At 35.4% G+C, this 25,992-nt stretch overlaps 2 protein-coding genes across 3 annotated transcripts in view; both read left to right on the forward strand.

Annotated features, from left to right (window-relative positions):
* The window catches only part of LOC5574821, a 125,920-nt gene that overhangs the window by 17,594 nt on the left and 82,334 nt on the right, over positions 1–25,992 (forward strand). The window lies entirely within an intron of this gene.
* LOC5574822 (venom allergen 5) lies at positions 4,518–6,211 on the forward strand. The gene is made up of 4 exons (XM_021849582.1): positions 4,518–4,599; positions 4,659–4,933; positions 5,052–5,293; positions 5,348–6,211. The coding sequence occupies exons 1-4, from the start codon at positions 4,584–4,586 to the stop codon at positions 5,601–5,603; spliced, it is 789 nt and encodes a 262-aa protein (XP_021705274.1). The 5' UTR covers positions 4,518–4,583; the 3' UTR covers positions 5,604–6,211.

The raw sequence follows: 25,992 nt of genomic DNA on the forward strand, positions 1-25,992 counted from the left end.
TCTTCAAAGAATATAAGATTACGATTCTAATGACACTTTGATTAAAAATTTTGGTCAACCCAATGCTGAGGAAATTAGATATGATTTTCCAGTGTGTTTTTTGAAAAATGTCACAACTTCAAGAACAAACTTAGCATACAAAATTCAAAAAATGTTTTTGGAAAAATACATACGAAGTAAGAATAACTCTTTGCCTTTCGAATGCGGCTTAAAGATTTTCAATTGGACGTGTAATCACAGAGATATGGACAGAACACATTTGTATGTTTTTGAGGGGGTGAACCCAAACTTTTGCACGGGAGTGTACATATAATAATTTGCAATTGGATTAAATGAACAAATTTATGTGAAATTTGTGAAAAAGTTACACGGAGCATGCCAAAAACGGAATCCCACTGTACTTCCTTTGCATTCGTAGGTTTCACCGATGTTCTGTTGATAAAATTTACAATTTTGATATTTTTGAAGCCAATTTGTAATTGTTATGAAAAGGGTCATCATTAACAAGTAGCATAGTGTATTAACAATGTAATAGATGATTTCCCATACATATATTTCTCATCATCTAATTGGAAAAGAGCATAGAGCGACCAGTCTGTCCAAATTATATATGTTACCCTATTACCCTTTTTCTGCAACTTGTTGCAGAACTTGATTTCTACAGCACTCTAGTCGTAATTTACGACTCGGGCTGTAAAAATCATCATTCTGCAACTTGTTGCGTAAATTATTATTACGCAACGCTTTTTTATTACGCAATTGTTTTGAATTGGGTAATGGATCACAACACAACAATTTTCAGGAATTGTGAAATAATGGTGAATGCATCCCGGTGTTATTTCTGATTATCTCAAGTGGTCTTCTACTAAATTGCAAAAATTTTGAACGCACCTTGTTGTCTAACTCGATTTTTACAGCTCTCGTCGTAATTACAGTGGGATTCCGTTTTTGGCATGCTCCATTTTTGGCACCCCCCGATTTTGGCAACAAAATGGATCCGTTTTTGGCAACATTTTTCAACACCATTAAAATTTGTAATTTTTTGTAAATATTATAGAATATTATAGTGTTACTTTAGTCATTTGCATAGCATGTCAACTCCACACCGATTATATTCCAGAGCTCCATTTTCGTCAATATTCCCCCAAATCTCACCAACTAATAAGGACTCGCGTACGCGCTTATTTACTTCAGGATGGTCAAGCAATCGCAACGTTGCACTAATGAGGCCAAAATTCTCCACCAGTGTTTCAATTAGAGACCAATCTCTTTTCTTAGGCATTCATATTGAGTGATCAGCCCACTTGAGTCTGCCAGTATAGGTGATACACTAAAAAACACCTTTCTTCAGATTTGGAACAGCTTGTTTAAACAAAGCACAAGTACCGACATAAGAACAACACATAATCTATGACTCACGCAGAATTACAGTCATAAATCTCGTCTCACCTTTTTGGCTCACTGTCTTTATTACACTGAGGGTTTCTTGAGCGATCCTGAGAATGTATAATTGGTTAAAGGGGATTATGTCCGAAATCTCTTTATTCCTAATAAACTCTTATGGTTTCTTAACCGTCCTGTAAAGTTAAGGCGGGATAGTGTGAATTTCTAGTGGTATTCTGAGTATTTCCGGCTTGAGGATTTTGAAAAAGGTTTACAGAGAAGTTTGAGGTGTGCTAGTGGTAGCCGAATAAATAATAATTTTGAAAATTTTCATCGGATTCTTGAGAATTATCAGCTTTATTCCAAGATGTTAATTCTTAGCAAAATCCTGAGAATTCTAGGTGAGATCCTACAGATGCATGGCAAGCGTTTTTCTTTAGATTCCTTATAAGAACCTGAAGATTCCTATCAGGCTCTTGAGGTTTCATAACAGGATCCTGTAAATTTCCGTTGATTTGATAAGGTAGGTGTTAAACATCCCGAGCAGAAGAAAATAACTACTGAATACCAAATTGAGGTATTCCATACCAGATAATTTCCAATACTTACAACCTGAACGAGGTATGAATGAGCCCTGCATAAGAGGTAAAATACCTCAAATAATACCTTCTGCATATTCTACAAATACCAAGCTGATAATTAGAACAGGTATTGTAATACCTAAATAATACATGATGGATTTTCATATAAAAGTGATTTCTTCAATAAAAGTTCAATACCTCCAGCAGTCCTCAATACCTATCCAATACCAAAATGAAGTATTTTTTATTGTTTAAAACATTTTTTTTTTCAAAAACCATTATAATAACAAAATGAGGTATTGACAACTGAACAATACCTAATTATGGTATGATACCAAAATATGGTATGCATAAGTTATTGCGAGTTATTATTTCCTCCTCGGGATATAGCTCATGTGTATATTTTAAGTCAAAAAAATCTACAAAATTACAAGTCGCATTTAAAGATCATCTCATGTTTTTGTTTGCCCTTTTGATTGCAGTCAATTATTCATTATGAAATGAATGCTTCACTTCATCAGAAACATAAATTAAAAGAGCAATTCTTAACTTACCGAATTTTATCTAATTTTAAGCTGAAGCCCTAAAGTTAAACTAATTTTGAATGTTAATTATATTAGAAATCTAAATTATGCCGTTTTGCAATACCCAGCGCTTTTGTTTCGTAAATACGTCTTTGTAAGAGAACAAAAAAAAATATTTTGGATTTTTACATAGTTTTAAGAAAATGTCCAGTTCTTGAATAAAGGTCACATATGCGATTATTGATTTTACATGGCCCTCTTATACATTAAGTGTGCATAAAGCTTCTAGAAAATCATTGAAGACATTGTGAGGCATAAAAAGTATGTAGAACGTTTGCCAGAATTAACATTACGGGGCTTCATAACATAGTATAACCCTACGGAAAAATGCTTCGAAGTGAACCTTTCGGAAGTCTCGATGCCTTATGATTCCATAAAAATGGTGTATTAACATTATTATGATGTATTTCAAAACCAATAGTTGTAAAATAAAATTTTAAATATGGGTTCCGATTTTGGCACAGTTCCGTTTTTGGCAACCGCAAATTTCAACTTTGTTGCCAAGAACGGAATCCCACTGTACTACTTTTGCTGTAGAATGATGATTTATTCTGCAACTTGTTGCGTAAACTGTTATTTCCCCTAGAGCCGAATTTACAATATAGACTAGATATTTTTAACGTTTTTTGTAAGGTTTAATTTATCAGAAGACAAACCCCTTTATATCGTTCCAAAATTGCTTTAAATCCCTTATGAAAGTAAACCAATAAGAAATTTAAATTAATGTTTTGAATTTTTCTTTTATATTTTATATATCTTTGTAGACAGGAGTTCCTCCAGATATTTTTCACTAATCTTTCAACCAAATTCTGCAGTTGTTACTCTAGGTGATCTTTCAAAGATTTTATAAATTTATTAAAAAAGTATATCTTGGAGAATATACTAAGGAACAATTGAAGAATTACCGGATAAAATCGTGGAGGATTTATTTCGAAAATTTTTAAAATATTTTTTGGAGAAATTCCTGATGGAATCTCTTTGGTAATTTATGGTTATCCTGAAAAAAAACGGTTCTATTCTTGAGATATCCGAAACAAAATACTTGGAAGAATTCTTTAGGAAAATTCTTGGAGGAATTCCACGGGAATAATCACTTAATGAACCCCTGGAGAAATCTTCGGAAGTATTATTTTTACTCGCTGGTTCCTTTAAGATTACGTTTTGTTTTTCTGTTTTATATTTGGTCCATTTTCGGCCTCTTTCCGGTTCCTGTATAGTCTGTTTTAAGCCTCTTTTTTCCACGCTAGAGGTCTCTAAAGCTCCTATATTCAAGGCACTTAAACACTACCAGCCCTGCAGTGTGATCGATAGAGTCATTTTCAAAATAAATATTTAAATAATTAACTCCTATTACTTGATCTGCAGATAAATAAATTGAATTCGAACCTAGTCTTAAACTTTGTTCAGAAAGCTTTCGTTACAGTTGGAAAAATCACATTAAAAAATGGTTAGGCATTTTAGCAAAAGAATGCCTGTCACCTTTTTCATCCAAATCGTTTTAGAATCTTTCTTAATCTTCTTGTTCCTCGTAAAGTCAACAAAATCCGATTCTGAAGGTTTCAACATTTTGTTTATGTAATTTTATTTGAGTTTATTTGGATAAATTTTCCGATTATTCCGAATAAAAAAAATTGTCGAGGCCCCTAAAATGTTGCCATAGGTCATACTTTATTTGCAAATTATCAACGTTTAAGTGTTTTATAATAAAAAATGGATTTTTTAAATAGATCAAAATCAATCGATACATTAAACATTGAGTAGAAACTTATCTAACTATTTTTTTATGAGAATTGAATAATACCGTTTACGACCACAAATTTGAAAGAGTTCAACTGCTCGAACATTTTCCGTTCATTGCCACCGACGCCCAATCGTCACACGCTAATGATGCGAGTGCTAATGAGGAAAATAATATATAATGGATAAATTGAATTGAATTAAAGCATCACATGCTACACAATTTCTGGTGAAGCAAACAGTTTGCTGCATACAGCAGAATTGCGATCAGCTGGTGTAATAAGTACTGAGTGTGGTGATGATTCTATTTGGATGTGAACAAAATTGTAAATATCGAACGAACTTTGATCTCACAGTTCTATTGATTTTCCAGGTATTTTCTTATCACTGGTGGCACATTCATGTCAAGAATCGATAAACTACTGCGAGCCAAGAATCTGTCCATTCCAAAAGCCTCACATTGCTTGCAATGCATCTGCCACTTTCGGACCCAAATGTGGACCCGAAGCCTATTTCGTGACAATGAACACGACCAATGTGGCACTGATCGTGAATATGCACAATTTGTATCGCAGTGTGATAGCACGGGGCAAGCAGAATTACACCAAGCGAGATTATTTTCCAACGGCTTCACGGATGCCTACACTTGTAAGAATAGTCATATATCCAAATTCAGTTAGTTACCCAAATTAGCTGGTGATGCAATCTGTTAACATAATCACTACTTAACAAAATCTCAACTAAAATTATATCTAATCCGTATTAGCAATGGGATGACGAGCTGGCATTTATCGCCGAAGCGAATGCCCGGCATTGCGTGTTCGAGCATGACAAATGTCGTAATACGGACCAATTAAAATTAGTCGGACAAAACCTGGCGTGGATTTCCTACTACGGAATGGTCCAAACAGACGCACAATTGATCTCTCAAATGATTAACAGCTGGTATGGGGAATACGTCTATGCGAATCCAGAGATTGTCAAAAACTATCCGAGGAATTATAAAGGGTAAGTGCATATTAATTAAAATTTGTTGCGAATATAACTGTACTTTATCTTCAGACCGGCAATAGGACACTTCACAGCTATGGTGGCAGATCGATCCAACCGAATCGGCTGTGCAATGGTAAGCTTCCAAGAATCGCCATGGATTAGGAAGTACCTGGTATGCAACTATTCCATAACGAATATCATCAACCAACCGGTGTACAAGGCTGGAGCAACGGCATCGAAATGTGTCACCGGAGAGAATCCTGATTTTGCCGGTCTTTGCAGTTCAGAAGAAGTGATCGATGCGAATCCTTTTAGATTTTTATGAAGATTTGATAAAATATGAGTCATTCAATGGAGGAGGCATACACACGTAAAGCTCCCTTAAGTTTTCATGGAAACTCCATTAAATTCGTAATGACAAAAAATATTTTAGTTTGTCTATTCTTAGATCAGTTATATTTAGTCTAAGTGACTAAAGTGGCGGACCATTTTATGCTTTCAAAACACGATTCGGTCAACAAGATATGGAAGTACCTATTTGAACGGCTTTTACTGAGATTTAAATTTTTTTTATCACTTGATTCTCCAGGGCTATGCATTAATAATTAAGTATCTTCATCGACAAAATCAGTGCTAAAAATATAATACGATTTGAAAAAATGTCCATGTTATCCGGACTCCCCTACGATTACCCTTTGATTCCAAAGCGTACGAAAATATGAAAAATGCTGCTTCAAACTAAGCCTAAATCTCGTCAACAAGTTGGAAGTAAAATTCTAAGGAAGTTAAGAAAACTTTAGCTTCGAAATTTGGTAAAATATTGAAGCTGCTGGGCTACCAAAGCTTTGTTTCCGAATTCCGAGAAATGCGGACGATGCTGTAAAACTGTTAGCAGTAAAACAAAATAATGTATCCTAGAGCACTAATAAGTTGCAGCATGCGGGCCAAATCACCTTGTGTTCAAAATGCTTTCACAAGCCGCACAGTGCTTCCAAGGGCCTTAATTCGTGATCAAAAATGTTTTGCACCCGAAAAGGTATAGTGTGTTCAGAGAAGTTGTTCGGGATGTAGAAGCCCTTCTTAAGAAAGTATTATTTTTATGATTAATCTACACAGCAGTGAAATAGATTTTCACTTTTTTGCATATAAAAGAGTAACTCAACAGCTATCAGTTCTGTTTGATCTTTCGACCTTGACACTTGCTTTTGCCGGGGCGAGCGACGAGGGCAGGATCAAACATGTCGCGCGTTGGTCTAGTAAGTGAAAAAGTGGCGTGATCGGTGAGTTCGGTTGGAGTAACTGAAAAAGTGCCGCGATCGGTTAGTTCTGTTTGATCCTTCGACCTTGACGCTTGCTCCTGGGCAGTGCGTCAAGAAAGCCCGAACGGTTTTTTTTTTTTTATTCTTTTTGGGTCGCGCGCTTATTTTTTTTTTCCTGAGTGCTTTTTTATAGCCGAGCAAACGAGTGAAGCCGAAAGTGGATTGTGGCTGCTCAGTCAAGGATAACGGATCAATTGGTGAGCTCGTTTCATGCTACTATTTCTAATCTATAAAATATGTATGACTGCACATTCAATCGTTACAAAAGTGGGATGTAAATATGATTTTTCAACAAACTATGGATGGTTCGTCACTGTAAGTGTCGACACAAACTCTGATTCATGATTTATTTATGTTTAACATTTTTTTTTTCAGAACACCTCTTATATACCTTTAATTTTGTAATTAAAAAAAACTTTGAATGGTTCGACACTACAAGTGTAGACTTGCGAAAGGTTCACTTTATTCAACAAACTTTGGATGGTTCGCCACTGTAAGTGTCGGCATAAGAATAAGAGTGTTCTATGATGTCCCAACCAATCGAGTTTGTTGTTTCTTTTCAAATGAGTAAAATATAATAACACATGCTTTCGTCCTGACAGCTGTAGGAATGTTACATTTAGGTATTTGTTCAACAAACTTTGAATGGTTCGTCACCTCAAGTGTCGGCATAATTTTCCTCTACATAGAAATTGTTCATATCAAATGAAAATATTATATTTACGTATAAGCATGTATATATCTCACAAATCATTGTTTATCATGGTCTAATCGCTTATCAAAGTGAATCCTATGACCCAACGATCCTCCCCATTAACAAACATCCCTCCCAGTAACCTTTGTGGAGATGCAGAGGCAAACACGGTCTCCAAAAAGCAAAGGTTACACTCTAACATTCCTTCCCCCAATCCCACCTGACTGCAAGGACGTGGCCGGCGCCGTTATTGACCCTGTATAAATAGAGGCACTGAATTATGCACACTGAAGAAGATTATGGCCAATCCCAGCCGAACTTCTAGTTGATTCTTTGTGCATTTTCACTGACTTCGGTCAATCACGGAATAGCAACCATTGATATGTGTAGTCAGTCTAAGCTAAGCTAAGCTAAGCTATAAAAGAGTAACTCAACAGCTATCAAATCCACGTAATTAACACGTGGCACTGTTTTCCTTGACTACAAAATATGTTCTTTAAAATGTTTAAAAATTAAAATATGCAGCTTTAGCAATCATTTCAAGCGATTTCTTAAAGAATTTATCTAGAAGTTTTATCCGAGATTCATTGAAGACTTTCTCCAGAGATTATAACTACAGTAAACTCTGCTTTTCTCGATATTTCGTATCTCAATATCTCGTAGTTCGAAAACTATAGCAAAAGTTGGTTTTCATGGCTACCTCGAGGGTCCCTTGGATCGCAGTTGCGCTAATTTTGTGTTTTGTAACTCGTTACCTACCTAACTCGATGGTTCCTTCAATATCGAGTTGTGGAGAGTTGACTGTACATGTTACGTGAGAATGGTGATACGAACCCCTGGGCATTTGTCGGACTACGTACGATTGTCAATCTTCGGTGTTTTCGGCTCTGCTCTGTTGTTGATTGCTTGATCACAAACAACAGTAAAAGAACCAATTTGTTCTGGGACGAAAACACCGAAGCTGTAAGTAGTGATGTAATTTATAATTGTAATTAAGTGTATTAACAAACAGTTTTAGCTTTATAGTATGTGGCAATAGAATCTAGTGTGTTCAAAATTATTGCCCTGCTGAAAGAACGGTGTCTTTCGCTGTTTGTAGCAGTACAATTTCACCAGAATTTCCTAGAGTAGTTGGGATTCCGAGAATTTAACAATATATTGCTTCAAACATTTCACTGAGCGAAAAACGGTGCTTAAGCCTAGATTAATTAGTCCGAACAAAAGTTTGAAATATATTTGTAGCATCACAGAAAGGTATAAACTAAATTTCAAAATTTTATACATTATAAAAAGCCAAAAACGTTTTGTAGCAAACTGTTAGAAAATTTCAGGCTAGCTTTAAAAATTTATCAACTAATATTAAATTATGTATACTATTGAAAATTGTTCAACCTATTATGTATTTAATATTATTATTGGAGTTACCTTAGATAAAATAAATTGAATTTAAAATGTTGGTTATTGAGTTCCCTAAAGAAGATTACATTTTAATATAATTAAGCTTGATTAAAATCAGTAGGAAGAACAAATAATTGGACTGTACCTTGGAAATCAGGATTAAGGTTGTCTGGCGGATTTAACTCATATCAACCCATCCCTTCGATGATGGCTAACAACTTACGACTTTATCCGTACGGTCATGGAGCCCACTTTTATACGCCTCTAACATAACTGCATTAAGGCCGCACGGGACGTCATCATAATCACCCTATCCACTTCAAGAAGCAAATCTCAAGAACCACTCCATATATCGATGCGAAAATGTATCACTATGATTCTATCTATGTAGTGCACAACCCGATAAATTTTCAGCTTCATCGGTTCACTAAAACTCGAGATTTGCTTCCACAAAGTTTTGATGATTATTGTTAGAGTGAGACGAAAGATAGGGAAAATAACACGGTCTCCCGTGTCCCCTTAAGTGTAGGAAAAGTTCAGTAGTCATAGTTGTATAATATAACAGGTAGTCATGCAAGGAATGATACAGAAGAGTGTACTTATACAGTGACCCCACGCAGTTGAATCACCCACAATTTATGAATCAGCTGACTTCAAAAGACAAAATTATTATCAAACTTGTCACAAAACATCACAGAATTATTTTTACACATAGTTTCTTATCAGTAAAAATAATTCTGTGATGTTTTGTGAAAAGTTTGATAATAATTTTGTCTTTTGAAATCAGCTGATTCATAAATTGTGGGTGATTCAACTGCGTGGGGTCACTGTATATTCTACACAGGATTCTAAGGAAATAAAAGGAGATAGAATCGAACATGTGTAAGAAGATCATAATTTCAATGTTAATTAAGAATAAGTAGCGAACAAAGCATTAGAAGTTTGATTTAGCAGAACAGATAGAAGCTTTTAATTAGAAAACAAGAAATTGTAGACGTTCAATATGTGTTTGAATCATACGAGTTTGGATAACAAGATAATTGTTTGTAATAAATAGTTTTGGTTCTATGAGTAGAGAAGAAGGCGAATGTAGTGTAATGAATAAAGCATATCAGATAAGTTGAACAGAAAGCAATATATCCGAACAAAATCATTCAATTATTTTTCCACTGTATTCTTTCTTCGCACAGATCTATCGAGAGGGACCTTGAGAGTGTAGATACAAACGAACACGAAGATGTTCATCGATGCTCGGGAAACATGCTCACGCTGTGCCGGGATGATGATATTCAGCGCGGCTACGAATTGGAGAGAAAGAGATGAGGAATAAAGCCAAAAGGAGATAGAAAACTAATTTCGAACACGGCACTATGGGCCAGAAATCTAAATTTCGCGACAAAATTCCAAACACTTTAAAAATGAACAAAAACCAACCTAAAAGTAAAACAAACTTAAGAAAACATATAAAAGACGTGTTTAGAACGACTAAGATGCATTTTAAATCAAATTGAGAATATTTGTAATGATTATGAATATTTGGAGAAATATGTTAATTAAGGCATTACATATTCAAATTCGCTTGCACATCGTATCACAAAATGCATTGTACATTTTCAAAAACATGATTCATACATTTCAAAGTATTCTGAAGGTAATAGTGTTTCTCAGAGCAGTTGAAAATGCCTGAAAAATGAGATCAAGAAGTCATAGTTGTTTGGAATGCATTGACAACTGTTTATTCAACATACTTCTTAGTCTTTTACACTAAAATTGCATTTAATTCATCATATAAACTATTAAATTATTATAAAGCTTTGCTTTCACTGTACATAACCTTAAATAAAGCCATAAAACCATCGGAGAGTCATAGAGCCATTGTCCAAAATGGAACAAGTTAATATAAATTATATATTTTTAGGTGCTATAATGTTTCAAAAGGTGACCAATTCACTTTCGAAACATTATGGTCAGAAATATTTTAGCTTAAATGAAGGCCTTATTTGATGTGTTCAAACATCAGAGCATCCGGTTCACACCATGTTTTGGACTTCATTACATTAATACATGCAGGAAATTGTTATATGATAATCATGAATTTTTGTGTAGATTTAATATATGATTGATTTTAAATTGAAATAAATCATGCAGAACTCTTAGTCTCCATTTACTTTCAACGAAATCAGATGATTCGTTTATGCACAATTTAATAGTTCATATGCTCAAACTACTAACATTCTCCCGACAATATTACGCTTATGTTGCCAATATATCTGGCAGCAATTTTAAAGGATTCAAACGATTTTTTTACTTTTCTTCATTGATGGCCTGTGACCTGGTCATTTGTAGCTGCCTTTAAAGTTTTGTTTGCTTTTAATCTTTTTATTATTTGCCTTTTTTTCTGATATTCAAACGTTGTATTGGTTATTTAACGGAAAGCGAAAATGCGTAGATGGCGCTCTTCTGGAATAGCGATTAGTGCAACGTAATCAAAATTTCTAGTGATAACTTTGGAAGAAAAATCATCACAATCATTTAAATGACAAGATTTTTGCAAGGCACAGGAAACCGTAAATATTCATTTAAATTTAAGAAACTTTCGCGAACCAGACCCACTTTTGATCGCCAATAGGAGGACAGTACATGATGTTGCCTAATTATTTTATTATCTATTATTTCCTAATATCAATTCACTCTTAGTGAACCATCAAACTTAAAAACGGGCAAAAGTTATAAAAACTTGATTTTTATAACTTTTGTAAAATGTTATACCAATGATTCAATCCTTGAGTCGTTATAATGGGAGCCTCAAACTGATTCCTCTGTTATGGTCTTATCATACCATATATAACATAGATTCAAAGGAAACTACAAAAAATAAGTGTTTTTTTTTATTTTTCTACCGACTCTACCTAGATTTCTGAATGTCACTTAGGTCATAAATGGACCCTTGCTGAAAAGTAATGCATTATGACAGCTTTAGTTGTTTTTATACCAATCAAACTTATTCAATTGGTTGGGTTGTTTTACGAACAGCAAAGTTTAAAATATAGGGTTGACAAATTGCCTAAATTATCGCTTGTACTTGAACCGCTGTATCTCGGCCATCCGCAAATATATGCAAAAACTTTTGGTATCACAAGAAAGAGTGGAGTCTAGGCTTCCACCTCAAACGGGTTGCAAGCCGAATACGGTGGAATAACTAAACTATTAAGGCGAACTAGTAAAAATATAGTAAACATTACTGGTACATTGTAAAATCAATGGTTAAATTTAAAATTAACATTATTTTTATATCACACATGTGAAATGCACTCAATTTGCTTTCGAAAAATGAACACAAAATTATTTTTCTTGCAATTTTTCCCCTCAAATCAAATTTTCTAATAATAGGCTGAAATACAAGTTTTTCAGTTTAAACAAAATTAACCTGCAAAGAGTGCAATGAAATAATGTAATAAATCAAATAAGATAGTTGGTATACAATCACACATGTTCCCAATAATTAGAAATTCATTTCAATAATTAATTTTATTGAAAAAATGTTTTTGGACTTTTGTCGCGAAATTTTGATTTCTGGCCCATAGTGCACGGGATGGATTTGGGGGTTCGACGAACATGATTGCGTTGAGTCAAGTCAGTTTATTGGCGATTTTCTACGCGAATTGTTGGTGTGTGCGGTGGATTCTGAGAGAAAAACAACACGTTTTGACGCGATTTGTTGTGTTTATAAATTCAATTATAATTTTATAATAAAATTCCAGTTTATAATAGTGTTAAAAAATCATGGTTTTATTACTTTTGAAAATTCAAACGGATTGCCGTAAGTGTGTGAGAAGTGCAACGGTAAAAAAAAATAGTGATGTTATCATAGCAATGATGTGTGCTCCCTTTGGATACTACAGGTACGATTGTCTCATTTTTTCCGTTTCAATCTACACGTATGCCTAGTCGTTTTCATACGTGCAATATATTAAGAATTAGCTTGAAATATTAAAGTTGACACGAAAAAGGGTTTCCAAAAATTTTCGTGAGAATGTTCAAGCAAGAAAAGCACCACGAGAGATAAACAGAGCACATATTGTTATCTATTCACTTAAGACATTCACGTAAGAATTTTATTCATTGCTTCATCGTTGTAGTTTCCTAATTTCAGGTAGTATTGACAGTTGTCAATTCTGTCTACCTCTCTCTCATGAGCTTACGTTGAAAGTTTGAAACAAAAATGAGAACCGAGAGCAGCACGATTCAAAAGTGGAATACATACTCTGGTATAACCGCTCCGTTGGCAGTGGTGGAAACTAAAATTTAGTTAGTAACATTTAATGTTCAAAAAGTGTTGTTACCAGTGCTGTTGAATGTCATGAATTTGACATTTGAATATTGCTGATATCATCGCTTCAAGTGGAAAAAGTCATCGGAAAATGTTTTCCCGATGACTTTTTCCGAATTACTATCGGTTGCCAATATTTGCTGGTGCGATATTTCGCATACGAGGGTGCTATAAGCAGTTTATTTTTTCCAAAATTTTGAAATTTAACAGCACTGGTTATTACCCTATTTTTGGCTGAATTCATAAAGGAATTTTCTGAATGAAAGAAAGAAGGAACAAAGGAACCTCATGTTGGAACTTTTCCCTATAGTAATTCACAGAAATATTTATCAGGTTTTATTCTCAAAGAATTTTATGACAAAAACCTAGGGCTATTTTTGGTATATTTTTTGAAGGAGTTCCTGCAGAAATCCGTACATGTTCATATTGATAAATTTAGATAAATTGCAGGAAGAATCATAGAAGAAGTAACGTGAACCCGGAGGAATTCTTGGAGATCCATCTCAACCAATTCCTTAAAGTCTGTGGCGGTTATAAGTTCTTATTGGTAAACGATTTTACTTCTGAAATGAAAAATATGAATTTTGATCTATTGAATGATAGCAATATGTAATATAGCATGACGTCTATTTGAATTTTGATGTAAAATCAAAAGATTTGAGCTGTCGAATGATGGCACTATGTGATGTGCTGAAAATGTACATATTTACTGGAACAGGTTTCGAAACATATAAAAGACAAATAAAATCCTTCATTACTTGAAGCTCTTGCTATTCGAGCCCAAATACAATGATTTTGAAAGATATAGTTGCAAATGTCTGCTTGTCTATGTCAATAGAAGAAACTTTAGAAAATGATAAATTGACAATTAGCATACGTTATTAGTACAATCACCAGTGAGAGGAATAATCTACCTAAGAAAAAAAACTAAAAAAAATTGCAAATGAATGAAATTATAATAATTTTCCACATAATTGTTGCATAACAAATGTGATATTTTCATCCCATCAATTCTCGAAGAGAGATTCCATTTCAGTGCGTGTTATGAATTCGGTCTATCGGAAAAGTGTTAATGGATTGGCACCGTACAGTCTGTTTTCTTGACTCTGGCCAAGTCAACTAGAAGTGCTATAGTGCTATCTTTACAGGAAACCTTGGTTCATTTTGATATATTTGAAACTAGTGGTCCCTGCAAACTTCGTCTTGCCATCATGTAGGCTGTTGTTGAACATCATGTAATCTTTCATCCAACATGACACATTAGTCTTCACCCGTTTTTTTCGATTATTCCGGAGACTTTCTCGAACTTTTTCATCTCACTAATTCATCAGCTAATGTGAAAAACTTACGTGAATCCGTTCTTAAGTCATTTCGTGAAGTGACGGGTGTCAGTACTTCTATTAGAAATATAAAACTTGAAACATTTGCATGTTCAAATGAAATTTTTAAGAAATATTAAAAAAAACGATGAATGTTACCTCGGATTACGGTACCTTCATTTCGAAGAAGTCAAACGTGAAGCATTTCTACCTCATTCCACGAGAACGGTGAAAAAGGTTTGGGTCATCCATCTTGATGAACCCATGTCAATATCGATTATGACTCTGATGGATTTTTGAAACGGAGATAATATTTAGGTAACCCTCCAAGGCTGAAGACCAACTGTGAACGGAAGATGCTATCGATCAATAGGTTATGCAATTATTTTGCTGGTGGCATCAGTGGGTCGACTAAGTGCTTAGACAAGAGATTACAATTGGCAAAATGATGATTTGTTACTATGTATCAACAATCGTATTCTCGAAACATTCTATGATACTTTTTTTTATTACAGGTGTCAATGTTGCTGAAAAGCGATCAGAAACACGACAGGCCTAAACGTTTACGAATATTTTTCACAAATCACTAACTATGTTTTTTTTTGATTATGGAGAAGAGTTAAGATATCTGCAAAAGTATGAAATATATTCCCAAACTAATTATATTAGGGACAAATGGTCGGCATTAAGTCAGAGGGGACCAAGTACAAAACTTGAGAAAATTGGATTACTCTCTCATTAGATGCAAAATTACCAGATTTGATGAATGCTGTAAACTGCGAGAGATATGTAACTAATTTTCTTTGGATGATCAATAAAATCGATAAAAGTGTGCAGTCAGAGAGGGCCAAATGCTTATTACCATAACAGCGAAAATAATCAGCGCGCTATGGAATGCGAAAAAAATAAAAACATTTCAAGAAATTTGTCAGATTTTTCGACCTCGAATGATTCTTCTACTTATCCATCAATAGAAATTAATACATATTACTTAATTCGATGCATTTGATTATGATTTTTGACCATTTTCCATATTTGGATGGGTGGTCAGAATTGCAACAATTTCTGTGCAGACAGAGCGGACCAAGTGTTGAAAAGCACTAAACTGATTGATTATTGCATTTTTTAAGTCAATTTCAGAGTCCGTAGAAGTTTATGGTAGTTTGTTTATGGTGTATGTATGAAATGTGTTAGAACCCGCTTATTAGACCAATATAGTTTGGTCGGTATTCAAGATTTTCACTTTGTCCACTCTGACTGAAAACATATTTGAATATTTCTGGTCTTCAATGCAATGACCCTGCAATATCTAAATTTTCAAGCTATCGTAATGCCACTGATTTCGGTATTGACTATATTGATTATTGAAGAATTAACGATACTGGTGTTGAAGGGTCTTGATAATCTGCTTATCTTAGAGATATGCACCCAGTTTGACAATTGATGCATTAAATGATTGTTATTTTCCTAGAAATAGTTCAGTCAAGGTGAACCAACTAACTGAACGGTGATGTTTAGTTCAGTCAGAGTGGACCAAGTACACATAGTCCATCAAAAAATCGTTCTATCAGAGGTTTGGATTATGATTTTTTATGATTGTCACTTCACATTATATTGTTTGCAAGTAACACAAAGATGTGTGGAAATATTGTACCAAAATTTAAACGAGTTCAAAAATTACAGAGCGTTAGACTTGAAACCCATTTTTCTCAAAATATGAAAAATGTCACTTGGTCCACTCTGACTTAACGCCCACCAAATGTAGATCTTCGAAATAAAATTAATATGCAGCCGTTCCATGAAAAACCGATCGAGTGGGTCACCGAATTCCATGAAAATTTACTCTTTTGTTCCTTATCCAAAATAAGGACACGTGTTTTTGGATTTTTTGATTAGAGTGATCATTTCCAAAATAGGGTGATCAAAAAAAATCGTGACTTTCCAAATTTTTATTTTTTGAAAAATCCTAACTTTTGAACCGTTTGACCGATTTTTACCGAAACCAAAATGAAAGCTAAAGATTTTGACTTTTCAAGAAGAATATTAAATTCCACAAAAATCATTTTTAACACAAAAAATTAGAAATTTCAGTTTTTTTTTGTGTTTTAAAGGCCTTGGAACATAAGAGGCTATTTCTGTCCTCATTTTTTCTTGAAAGTTCAAAAAATTTTACGTTTTCTGTCAAATTTTCAGCGCTGTTTGTTTTTCAGCTTTTGAGATATATTTTTTTGAAAATAAAAAATCAGTCATTTTTTTTATCGGCACACACTGGACAGTGGTACCGCCTATATGTCATAAATCACAGAACAAAATGTCTTGGTTGTCATTCCTTTACCTTTTCATGGATCAATTATGATCTCAAGAATGTAAAAATAGAAACATTATAGACATTCCTGTATGATATGCATAGTAAGGCTATGAATGATTGAGTGTATATTTCATATGTGAAAAATAACGCCGTAAAATTTTCTGAACTTTCAAGAAAAATGAGAACAGCAATAGCCCTTTTTGTCCCGAGGCCTTTAAAATACAAAAAATGTTTGATTTTTTTTTTCATGTAAAAAAATATTTTTGTAATTTCATCCAAGAAAATCGAAAATCAGTCAAGCGGTTCAAAGTTATGAACAAAAAAGAAAGTTGCGACGTCGTGATTTTTTTGGTTACCCTATTTTGGAAATGGTCACCCTAATCAAAAAAATCCAAAAAACCTGTATCCTTATTTCGGATAAGGAACAAAATAGCAAATTTTCACGGATTCCGGTGACTCATTAGATCGGTTTTACATGGAATGGTTGTAGGCTCCTGTTTATCCAATAGCGGTAAGGGAATTTATCCAGTATACCAGTATATAATTTTATCTACTTTTTTGCAACAAAATTCGGAAGATTATGTGAAAATTATCTAAGCATTTCGTTATGCTCTCACCCAATATTTTGAATTAGGACTGAAATTGCGAAATATAAAATTCTCCAATTGTTAAAATGATAATGACAATGAAAAAAATTGCAATTGAATATCGACATTCCAAGCCTCTAAATGTGAGGGCTTCCGACCTCCATCAGAATCACGATTGTTTCACGGGGAAAATTATGTTAGATTGATACCACTCAACTTCAGCTAATTAATTCTCTCACTCAATCAACAAGTGGGCTAAAAGTTGTTCAATCAAATTATCCGTTTGTTTTATTTCTCCCTGAGCTGAAGCACCACAAGTCGTTACAAAACTATTACCTTCTGATTGGTGCAAGATGGAAAAGAAATGAACACTGTGTTAGTTAATCAAATATCAGAGTCTATTTGGAATGGAAATTCTTCGGGTGGTATCGCATATGCAGAGAATATTGATTAGCTCGCAATAAAAATGTAAGGAAAGACGGAGTAATATTGAAACCTTAGGAAAAAGTATGATTTGATTGGTAATTTCGTCGAAAACTTATTGATTTCTCGAAATCTAATTGATTTCTAGAAATCTAATTAATTTCCCAGGGAATCTTGACTTTCTCACCATAGGGTTATAAATGATAGATAGACGTGTTATATTATCACTCTGGAGTCTGGAAGGAGGCCAAAATTTAATCAAAGAAGCTTACATTTGCTTCGAAATGGATAACTTTGATACAAAAAATCACTTATATATAAGTTAAAATTTAAACAACTCATATGTAACTCAACGCATTGAGCTGAAAAGTGAACTTTGTTGGATCGAATCAATGTGCCGCCATAAATTCTCAAGCTCAATAAACACTCAAGTTCTTCAACTCTATCCGTAAACTGTACGATCTAAACGATAACCTCACGCTATGTCTAAACCAGCAGATTATGCAAATCGAATGTACCTCGGATTTCTTTTCCGCTAGTGTTCAGAAATTGGGTTATAGTTTCATAATCGAAAGGTTTTAAAATGTTCCATCGGTGAAATTTAGATTTATTCCACTTTTTAGCTATTTTTCCATATACAGAACATGAAAATCAATGAAAATCACGTTTTCTACACCGATACAATATTTTGTAACCTTCCGATTATGTAATGATAGACCAAATACTGATATCTAGCGGGAAAAAGTCCGAGGTACATTCAATTTGCATAATATGCTGGTTTAGACATAGCGTGAGCCTCAAATATCGCTCAACGCTTTTCTGAAAATGTTCCTACTTCTAGAAACATGTCTCCCTCTGATTTTGAATATTTAACTGAACAATTAAATCAAATGATTGATGCAATATTCAAAACCACCACTATTGCTGAATCAGTCCAAGTAGTCGTTTCTCTAATGAATCCAAATAGTTTTCCAAATATTTTGAAATTATATGCTCTTTTTTATAACAAACATATATCAGTTATTACAGAAACTTATTTGAAACCTGGATCAAAACTCTTCGGGCCATGGCCGTGCGGATAGTGTTATATAGTGTTAATCCGCATCGATCCAAGGAGTGTGCGTTCGATTCCCGCTTCAGTCCGGAAAACTTTTCGTCAGGAAGGTTTTTCGACTGTGCCACTGGGCGTTACATGCTAGTCCGTTGTCTAGTATGATACTTCTTCTTCTTCTTTCTGGCGTTACGTCCCCACTGGGACAGAGCCTGCTTCTCAGCTTAGTTCTTATGAGCACTTCCACAATTATTAACTGAGAGCTTACTATACCAATGACCACTTTTGCATGCGTATATCGTGTGGCAGGTACGAAGATACTCTATGCCCTTGGAAGCCGAGAAAATTTCCAACCCGAAAAGATCCTCGACCGGTGGGATTCGAACCCACGACCCTCAGCATGGTCTGACCGCTACGGCTATCGGGGCCCCCTAGTATGATGCATCCTTACTAAATAAAAATCGCCCACTGGAAGCATTAATGTGTTAAAGTCTTTTAAACTCTAAACAGATCCAAACTTTTTTGTTTACCGTAATAATCTCCTGGGTGTAGCAAATGGTGGAGTTTCAATCATTATTCATAGGCGTATAAAACATCACTTTTATCGTCATTTAAAACCAATGAAACTTTGGGTTTCTACTTTTAGTTCAAACATAGCTTGGAAAATATACTTTCATAGCTACATAGGGGAAGGGGTGGTAAAATGAACACCTTAAGGATATGATCTTGTTTCTGATAGAAAAACGAGGAATTTGTATGGTTCTATCGCACAACATCAAAGATAGGGATGTTATCTATAGCAGCGACACGAATTCAGACTGAAATAGCTAAATTTTCACATATTTTTAACGCTAGCAAACCCTTCAACGATTGATTTGGTATTAACCGACTCTAGTCACCTTTGTAGCCAACTACACTCATATTTTATAAGAAATTTTGTTTTCTTTTTTTCAATTGGTATTGCAACAGTGATTATTGTCACAGAAACTCACTTTTCACATCCTAAAACTAGCGACGGTTTCTTAATTGATTAAGACTTGAACTTCTCCCATAAATGTTGATCTAACGGTCATTTTAGAAAATGTCTAATAGGGAAAGTGTACCAGTTATGGCCATAGTGGTTCTCTATTTGGCCAAAGGTGAAATTTTGATAAATTTCACATTTTAAATCTTTTTGAATGTTTTAACATCAAGATATATCTTTAATCTAACTACTATGACACACAAAAATTTTCAAAATTTGATGACATTAAAGTAATCACGTATGGCGAAATAGGGAACCACTATGTCCATAACTGGTACACCTACCCTATGTTGATCGATTCTCGCAGAAGATTTCTGCCTTCGTTATTGATTAGTTCGGTCTAATAATCCATTCGGCCTAACATATTTCGGTCTACCATACTTCGGTCTACTGTTCCAGCAACTCATTGAAACACTGAGCAGTGTTGCATTTGAACGCGTTCAGTTTGCGTTCCAGTTCAAATTTTTGAACGAAGGATCAAGTAGGCTTGAGCATTGATCAGTTCAAAATTTTGAACCCAAGGGAGCCGAAAAATGAACGCGAAAGGAAAATTGTTTTCGTGGCAGATTTAAAACATGTTTAAAAGTAGAATGACTTGCAAAAGATGTAATGGAACACTTAAGGTTTCATACATTATGCGAGACACGAATTCAATGTTATTTAAGTTAGTGTTTTAGGGTTTTGTGCTTCACTGCATTTTAAAGTGAAGTTCGTGAGCAGCGACATAATTTTGCACGCAAGTTCACTGTTTGCTGCGTTCTCGTTCAAAATTAGAACGCGTTCAGTTCACTTTTGGATCGCGTTCAGTTTGAAATGCACCACTAACACTGAGTTCAACGTTAATATGTATTGAATGATAACACGACGAAACCCACTCAACTGGACATAATTTTCCAACTGCTGTATGCCAACTTCTGACATTTCAGTAGGCTTGTGTGTTCAATTGACCATGAATCCCTGTTGAGCCAAGGGTTATTGAGTTCGTGTTGTTTTGCTGTCACCCCATCAGCTTTTCAATATTGAATGAGGATAGAAATTGCCTCATTTTGTCTGAATAGACAAATTCGAACCCGAGCGGAACTTATCATAATTTAATCAGACGGAATAATTAATGATCGACCGGCACGTCGTTTGATGACTCGTGGTGGCCCGACAACGGGTATTTGGCTATGGGTTGGGTTGGATGTTTGAAATCGAAGGCAGCCTGAAAGTATGTTATAATGGCCGAAAACTTTGTTGCTTAATCCTCTTAAACAGCGATTGGTATTCGAGCAGTGGTGTGTTACTGGGTTATGATGTTTTGCACAGTCTTGAAATTGAAAATTTTCGGAATGATGGTAAATGAACCAGTCATGAACTCATAATGAGCCCAAATATATGAATGCTTAAACTTTTGAAAAGTATATTCTTTTGGTTTGGATAAGATGAAATAGCAAGGCATCATAAAGCATTCTTCTTCTTCTTCTTCTTCTTCTTTGCATTACGTCCTCAATGGGACAGAGCCTGCTTCTGAGCTTAGTGTTTTTATGAGCACTTCCACAGTTATTAACTGAAAGCTTTGTTTGCCATTGTTTCCATTTTCGCATTCGTATATCGTGTGGCAGGTACAATTATACTCTATGCCCAGGGAAGTCAAGAAAATTGCCATTACGAAAAGATGCTGGACCGACCGGGAATCGAAACCAGACATCTACAGTATGGCTTTGCTTTGTAGCCGCGGACTCTAACCACTCGGCTAAGGAAGGCCCCCAAAAGGTATTATAGAAATGATGAAAAATGGTACTACAGATACATTAGGTTAACAAATCAAATAAACTTTTATCGAAGGAATCACTGGAAAATTTATAGACTTTTCCTGAAGAAATCATTTGTAAATTCTTGGTGAAATTTTGAAAATTATGAACAAATTTCTTGCATTTTGATAAACATAATTTAAATTTTGGACAAATAATTTTGTTGGTTCTAACCTGCTTTGCAGCTGTTTACTCGAGCTAGGTGCTCCCCATATAAAACATCCTAGCAGTAAACGGATAGTCATGAATTGCTCTGAAAACAATTTCATAACAATGCACAATTAGCACAAACAGTAGTGTTACCGTAAAATCGGGTGTAATTGATCAGAAGGGTGAAATTGATCATCGTATCACACGATTTTATTTATTCGTAATGGAGCACAAATATCAATGTAAGCTGCAGTAAATGAACGTTGCTTGTCGTAACTATTGCAGAATTGTGTGTTGTGAAGTTTTTTGCGTTAAAGAATGTTTATTACTATGAAATTAACGTAAAATTTCAAAATCATGCACGATGCAGTATTGACAAACAGCTATGAACTTCTATTTCTAAGCAAGGATTTGAACATGGTATAAACTTAAAAGTTTCTGAGGATGCTTGAGATATATCCCTAAAAAGATTTCATCACCAAAACTCGTACCAATTAGTCCATATGGTTGAAATAATTGAATTTATGTTAGATATCATTGAACTCCTTAGAAAATAGCATACAATTAGGTGTTTTCCGCGTAATTCTTGATATTTAACTATTCGTTATTTATATAAATATTGCTTTGTTAAGAATTTCACAAACATATTCGGATTCAGAGAGCTCAAATTTATCATATAGAGTTGTTTTGGAAACTAACAATAATGGCATAGACAAGTGATCCATTTCACCCCGAAATGAGATCCTCTGATTTTTTATTTTAGAGGTATTTGTTAACACTAAAATGACATTTGTTAGAAAATTTCGGCACATAAGTCGATGAGGCTCACTTTCGTACTTGTTTTCCTGCATTTAGTTGGTTGGCATTGTTAACATTATAGAAAACAGACTAGAAAAACCGTGAAAAATGATCAATTTCACCCGAAATTGCGGTACTAACGCTCACCAGCTGGAAGTGTAAACAACAATCCCAGAGAAATTGTGGCCAAAGTTTGTTAATCGTTTCGCCAGATTTCCGTTATCCTTCCACTACTTAAACAACGATCCCAGGGAAAACCGAGCATACTCATGAAGCTTGTCACGTTCTGCTCAACACAGTGCACTAGAACTCTAAAAGCATTCCTGCTATTTACGCTTCCGCAATAAACCGACAGCAAACCGTCCAAAGTGCGGATGGTATAACATTCCCACCCTCTATTCGTCATCCAACGTCACTAGTCGTTGCCGGAAATTGCCATCTGCTTAAGCATATCCACCCAGAATCAGTTTCGCCCCCCCAACCAGCCACCCATCATCGAGAAACAAACTCACGGTCCAGTTGTCTTGAATGAAGCGCGTTCCGGGAACGAGAGGACTCCCGGTACTATTGTCTAGGACAAGTGGCTTCCTTAAACTGTTGCTCATGGCTACATGATGGAAGAGGCTGCTATAGTGAAGTTTCCAAGCCACTCCATTCACGCAAACATGGAACGAGACAAGGCGCTGTCAGCATTAGACTGGTTCATTTCCTATAATTAGGAACTGTTGTTGTCATATTAAATTCTATCACACGAAAAACATTCCCCAATATTTTTTTTGAATGTTATTATATTTTGCATTAAATGATTTTCTTTTGAAAACTGCTTAACCCCTCTACCGGCAGCTTCATTTTTTATCGCAAAATAAATATTCAAATCGTTATAACTTTTTTGTTTTTCAACATTTTTGCATCATTTTTTCACAAGTTCTCTAAAAACTCTTCTAGTTTTAGGATATGTGTCGATGTTGATCATTGGTCATCTGGTTTTGAAAAATTCCTTGGGGGACCGACGCGTAACCAGAACCCCCCGTTAATTTCTCAGGCTACAGACTTTTAATCGCTTTCGGATATTCACTCCAACAATACCTTAATGCGAATTTGTAGTGAAAAAATGAAGCAACTTGGTGCAGCCGTCTTTAAATAATGAGCATTTAAGTTTCTGGAACCACGCTGGCCAAATCAAGATCTTAACAACTTCAAAATTCACCATTTCGTAATATTTAGATATCTCTAAGAATTCTTAACTGATTTGTATGATTTTTTCAGAGTACCTCCTTATTACCTGTCATTATATAGCCCACATTTTATTGTTTTTATAAATTGACCAAAAACAAAATGGCCGCCAAAGACATTTTACATGGAAAATGTCGGTCCCCCAAGGAACATCGGAATATCTTAAAAACCAGATCACCAATGATTAATATTGACACGGCTTCTTAAACTAGAAGAGTTTTTTGAGATCTTGTGAAAAAATGGTGCAAAAATATTGAAAAACAAAAAAGTTATAATGATTTGAATATATATTTTGCGATAAAAAATGAAGCTGCCGGTAGAGGGGTTAACTGCTCAACTTATCCAAGAAAAAAAATGATTGAACGAAAATTTAAGGTGAATAATATTGTGTCTCCTCCGCATGTAGCGAGCATGCGATTTCTCAGAACAATAAAATGCGGGGAATCGAACACAACGTACTCCGTTGTTTCCTCCACACCAGCACAATTGGACCACCCAGGAGATACTGAGTGCCCGAACCTATACAGGTACTGCCTATAGCAGCCATGTCCTGACAGAAACTGCGTCAGGTGGAAGTTCACTTCTCCATGATTTCTTTTATAGCAATCTGAAACATTTGGATCAGCCGATGGGTTCATGTAACTTTATTGGAGTTATTCCATTCCTGTTGCCAACATCTAAGCGTTACCTCTTTATACGCGTTGCGAACTCCTCAGGTACCTTTTGAAGCATATAACATCTTCCTTGATGATGAGCCCGATGGGCGTCATCCTGGCCATGATTGTCTCTCCTCTGTGTCATACAGTATCATCAAAATAGCTTTCTAGAAGCTTACACAGCTGCACCGGTACCTTGAGGCGATAGAATACGTGGGCTATCGTTTCCCAGCTAATGCTGTTGAACGTATTCTTCACACCTGTCACACTTCACACCACCTCAGCTGTTTGAACGACCGACTGGATAGCGTCCAGAGTAGATTTACGTTTCCTGAATCCAAACTGGTTGTTGGACAGGCCGTCCGCACTCTCCGTATACGGTACTAGCCTGTTGAGAATCAACCTCTCCAATAACTTGTTGTTACGTGTTGTTACGTGAACTTTCATGCGACTTCTGGTTGCCTGGGCAGATAGGTCTATACGCCGACGGGTCACCTGGTGATTTCCCCGCCTTTGGTAGTAGCAACAAAATCTGTCGCTTCCATACATCCGGGAAGATTCTTTGATCAATGCAGCGTTGCATCGTTGTTCTGAACATGTCCGGATCCGCATTCACTGCTGCTTAGGGCAACATTTGGGTCCATGTGCCTTATACATATAACGCGAATAGTTTCACGATTTCTGACAGCTCTTTTTCCACACCTCGTTAGTTCTTCTCCTACTTACATCTTAGCCAATACTAGTCTGTAGGCGTCACCCCATGGACTCGAATTGGCACTCTGGCATAGCCTTTCAAAGCATGCTCGTTTTCGACTCTTGATTTCCTTTTTGAGAGCTAACTTTGCCTCTCTGAATGCTTCACTGCGTTCTTCTCTTTGTGTTTCTGTGCGTAAGCGTTGCGATTTTCGGCTAGCTCGAAGATTTGCAATTGATTCACACCACCAGTACACCGGTGGCCTGTTCTCTATAAAAGGGGCTTGTCTCGGCATGGAAACATCACACGCTCATCATGTCACAGCAACTAGCCCTTCACCGTTTAGGTCCAAAGTGTTTCGTTCGCGCCTCAGAGCTCCAGTAAATACTTCGCTGTCGAAGCGCACCTTTTTCCGAACTCGGGCTTGGTTCGAGTTACATCGCACTACCCCCGCCCGCCTGGTATTATACCAGAGCGAATCGAATGATGTTCGCTATGAGTACCGTGCTGCATCAATACCCGGACGCTTAAGTCAACAGAAATGTTCAAACTTAGATTTAGGTATGTTTGGTTAAAATATTTTTGAAGTGTTATTATTCAACATATTTTTACACTTCAGATCTTCATGAAAGTGACCAAATTTTCGATATTATTCATGATTTTTACAAGTAAATCAACGAAATATTAGAGCGTGTCTTGTCTTTAAATCCGGACACCTGCTCAAATGATGTTTTTAAATCCGGACATTTTTGGATCAAAATCCGGACACCTGTGTTTTTATATGGTATTTTTGCATATCTTTTCAAGAAAATCATACAAACTCGTCGAAATAATATTTTTCAATCAATTCGACGTAAATTTTCCCCTATATTGTCACAAAGAACAACACGTAAGTGATTTAATTACCTGACCTGAAGCGCGTGTGGCTTGAACTCGT

This window comes from Aedes aegypti, chromosome 3, assembly GCF_002204515.2.
Source record: "Aedes aegypti strain LVP_AGWG chromosome 3, AaegL5.0 Primary Assembly, whole genome shotgun sequence".
NCBI classification, from domain to species: Eukaryota; Metazoa; Arthropoda; class Insecta; order Diptera; family Culicidae; genus Aedes; species Aedes aegypti.

Bases quoted from the DNA above. Each gene is read 5' to 3' on its own strand.
- LOC5574822 (XM_021849582.1), top strand. The intron at 4,934-5,051 runs GTAAGAATAGTC...AATCCGTATTAG, and splicing joins CTTCACGGATGCCTACACTT to CAATGGGATGACGAGCTGGC. The intron at 5,294-5,347 runs GTAAGTGCATAT...CTTTATCTTCAG, and splicing joins TATCCGAGGAATTATAAAGG to ACCGGCAATAGGACACTTCA.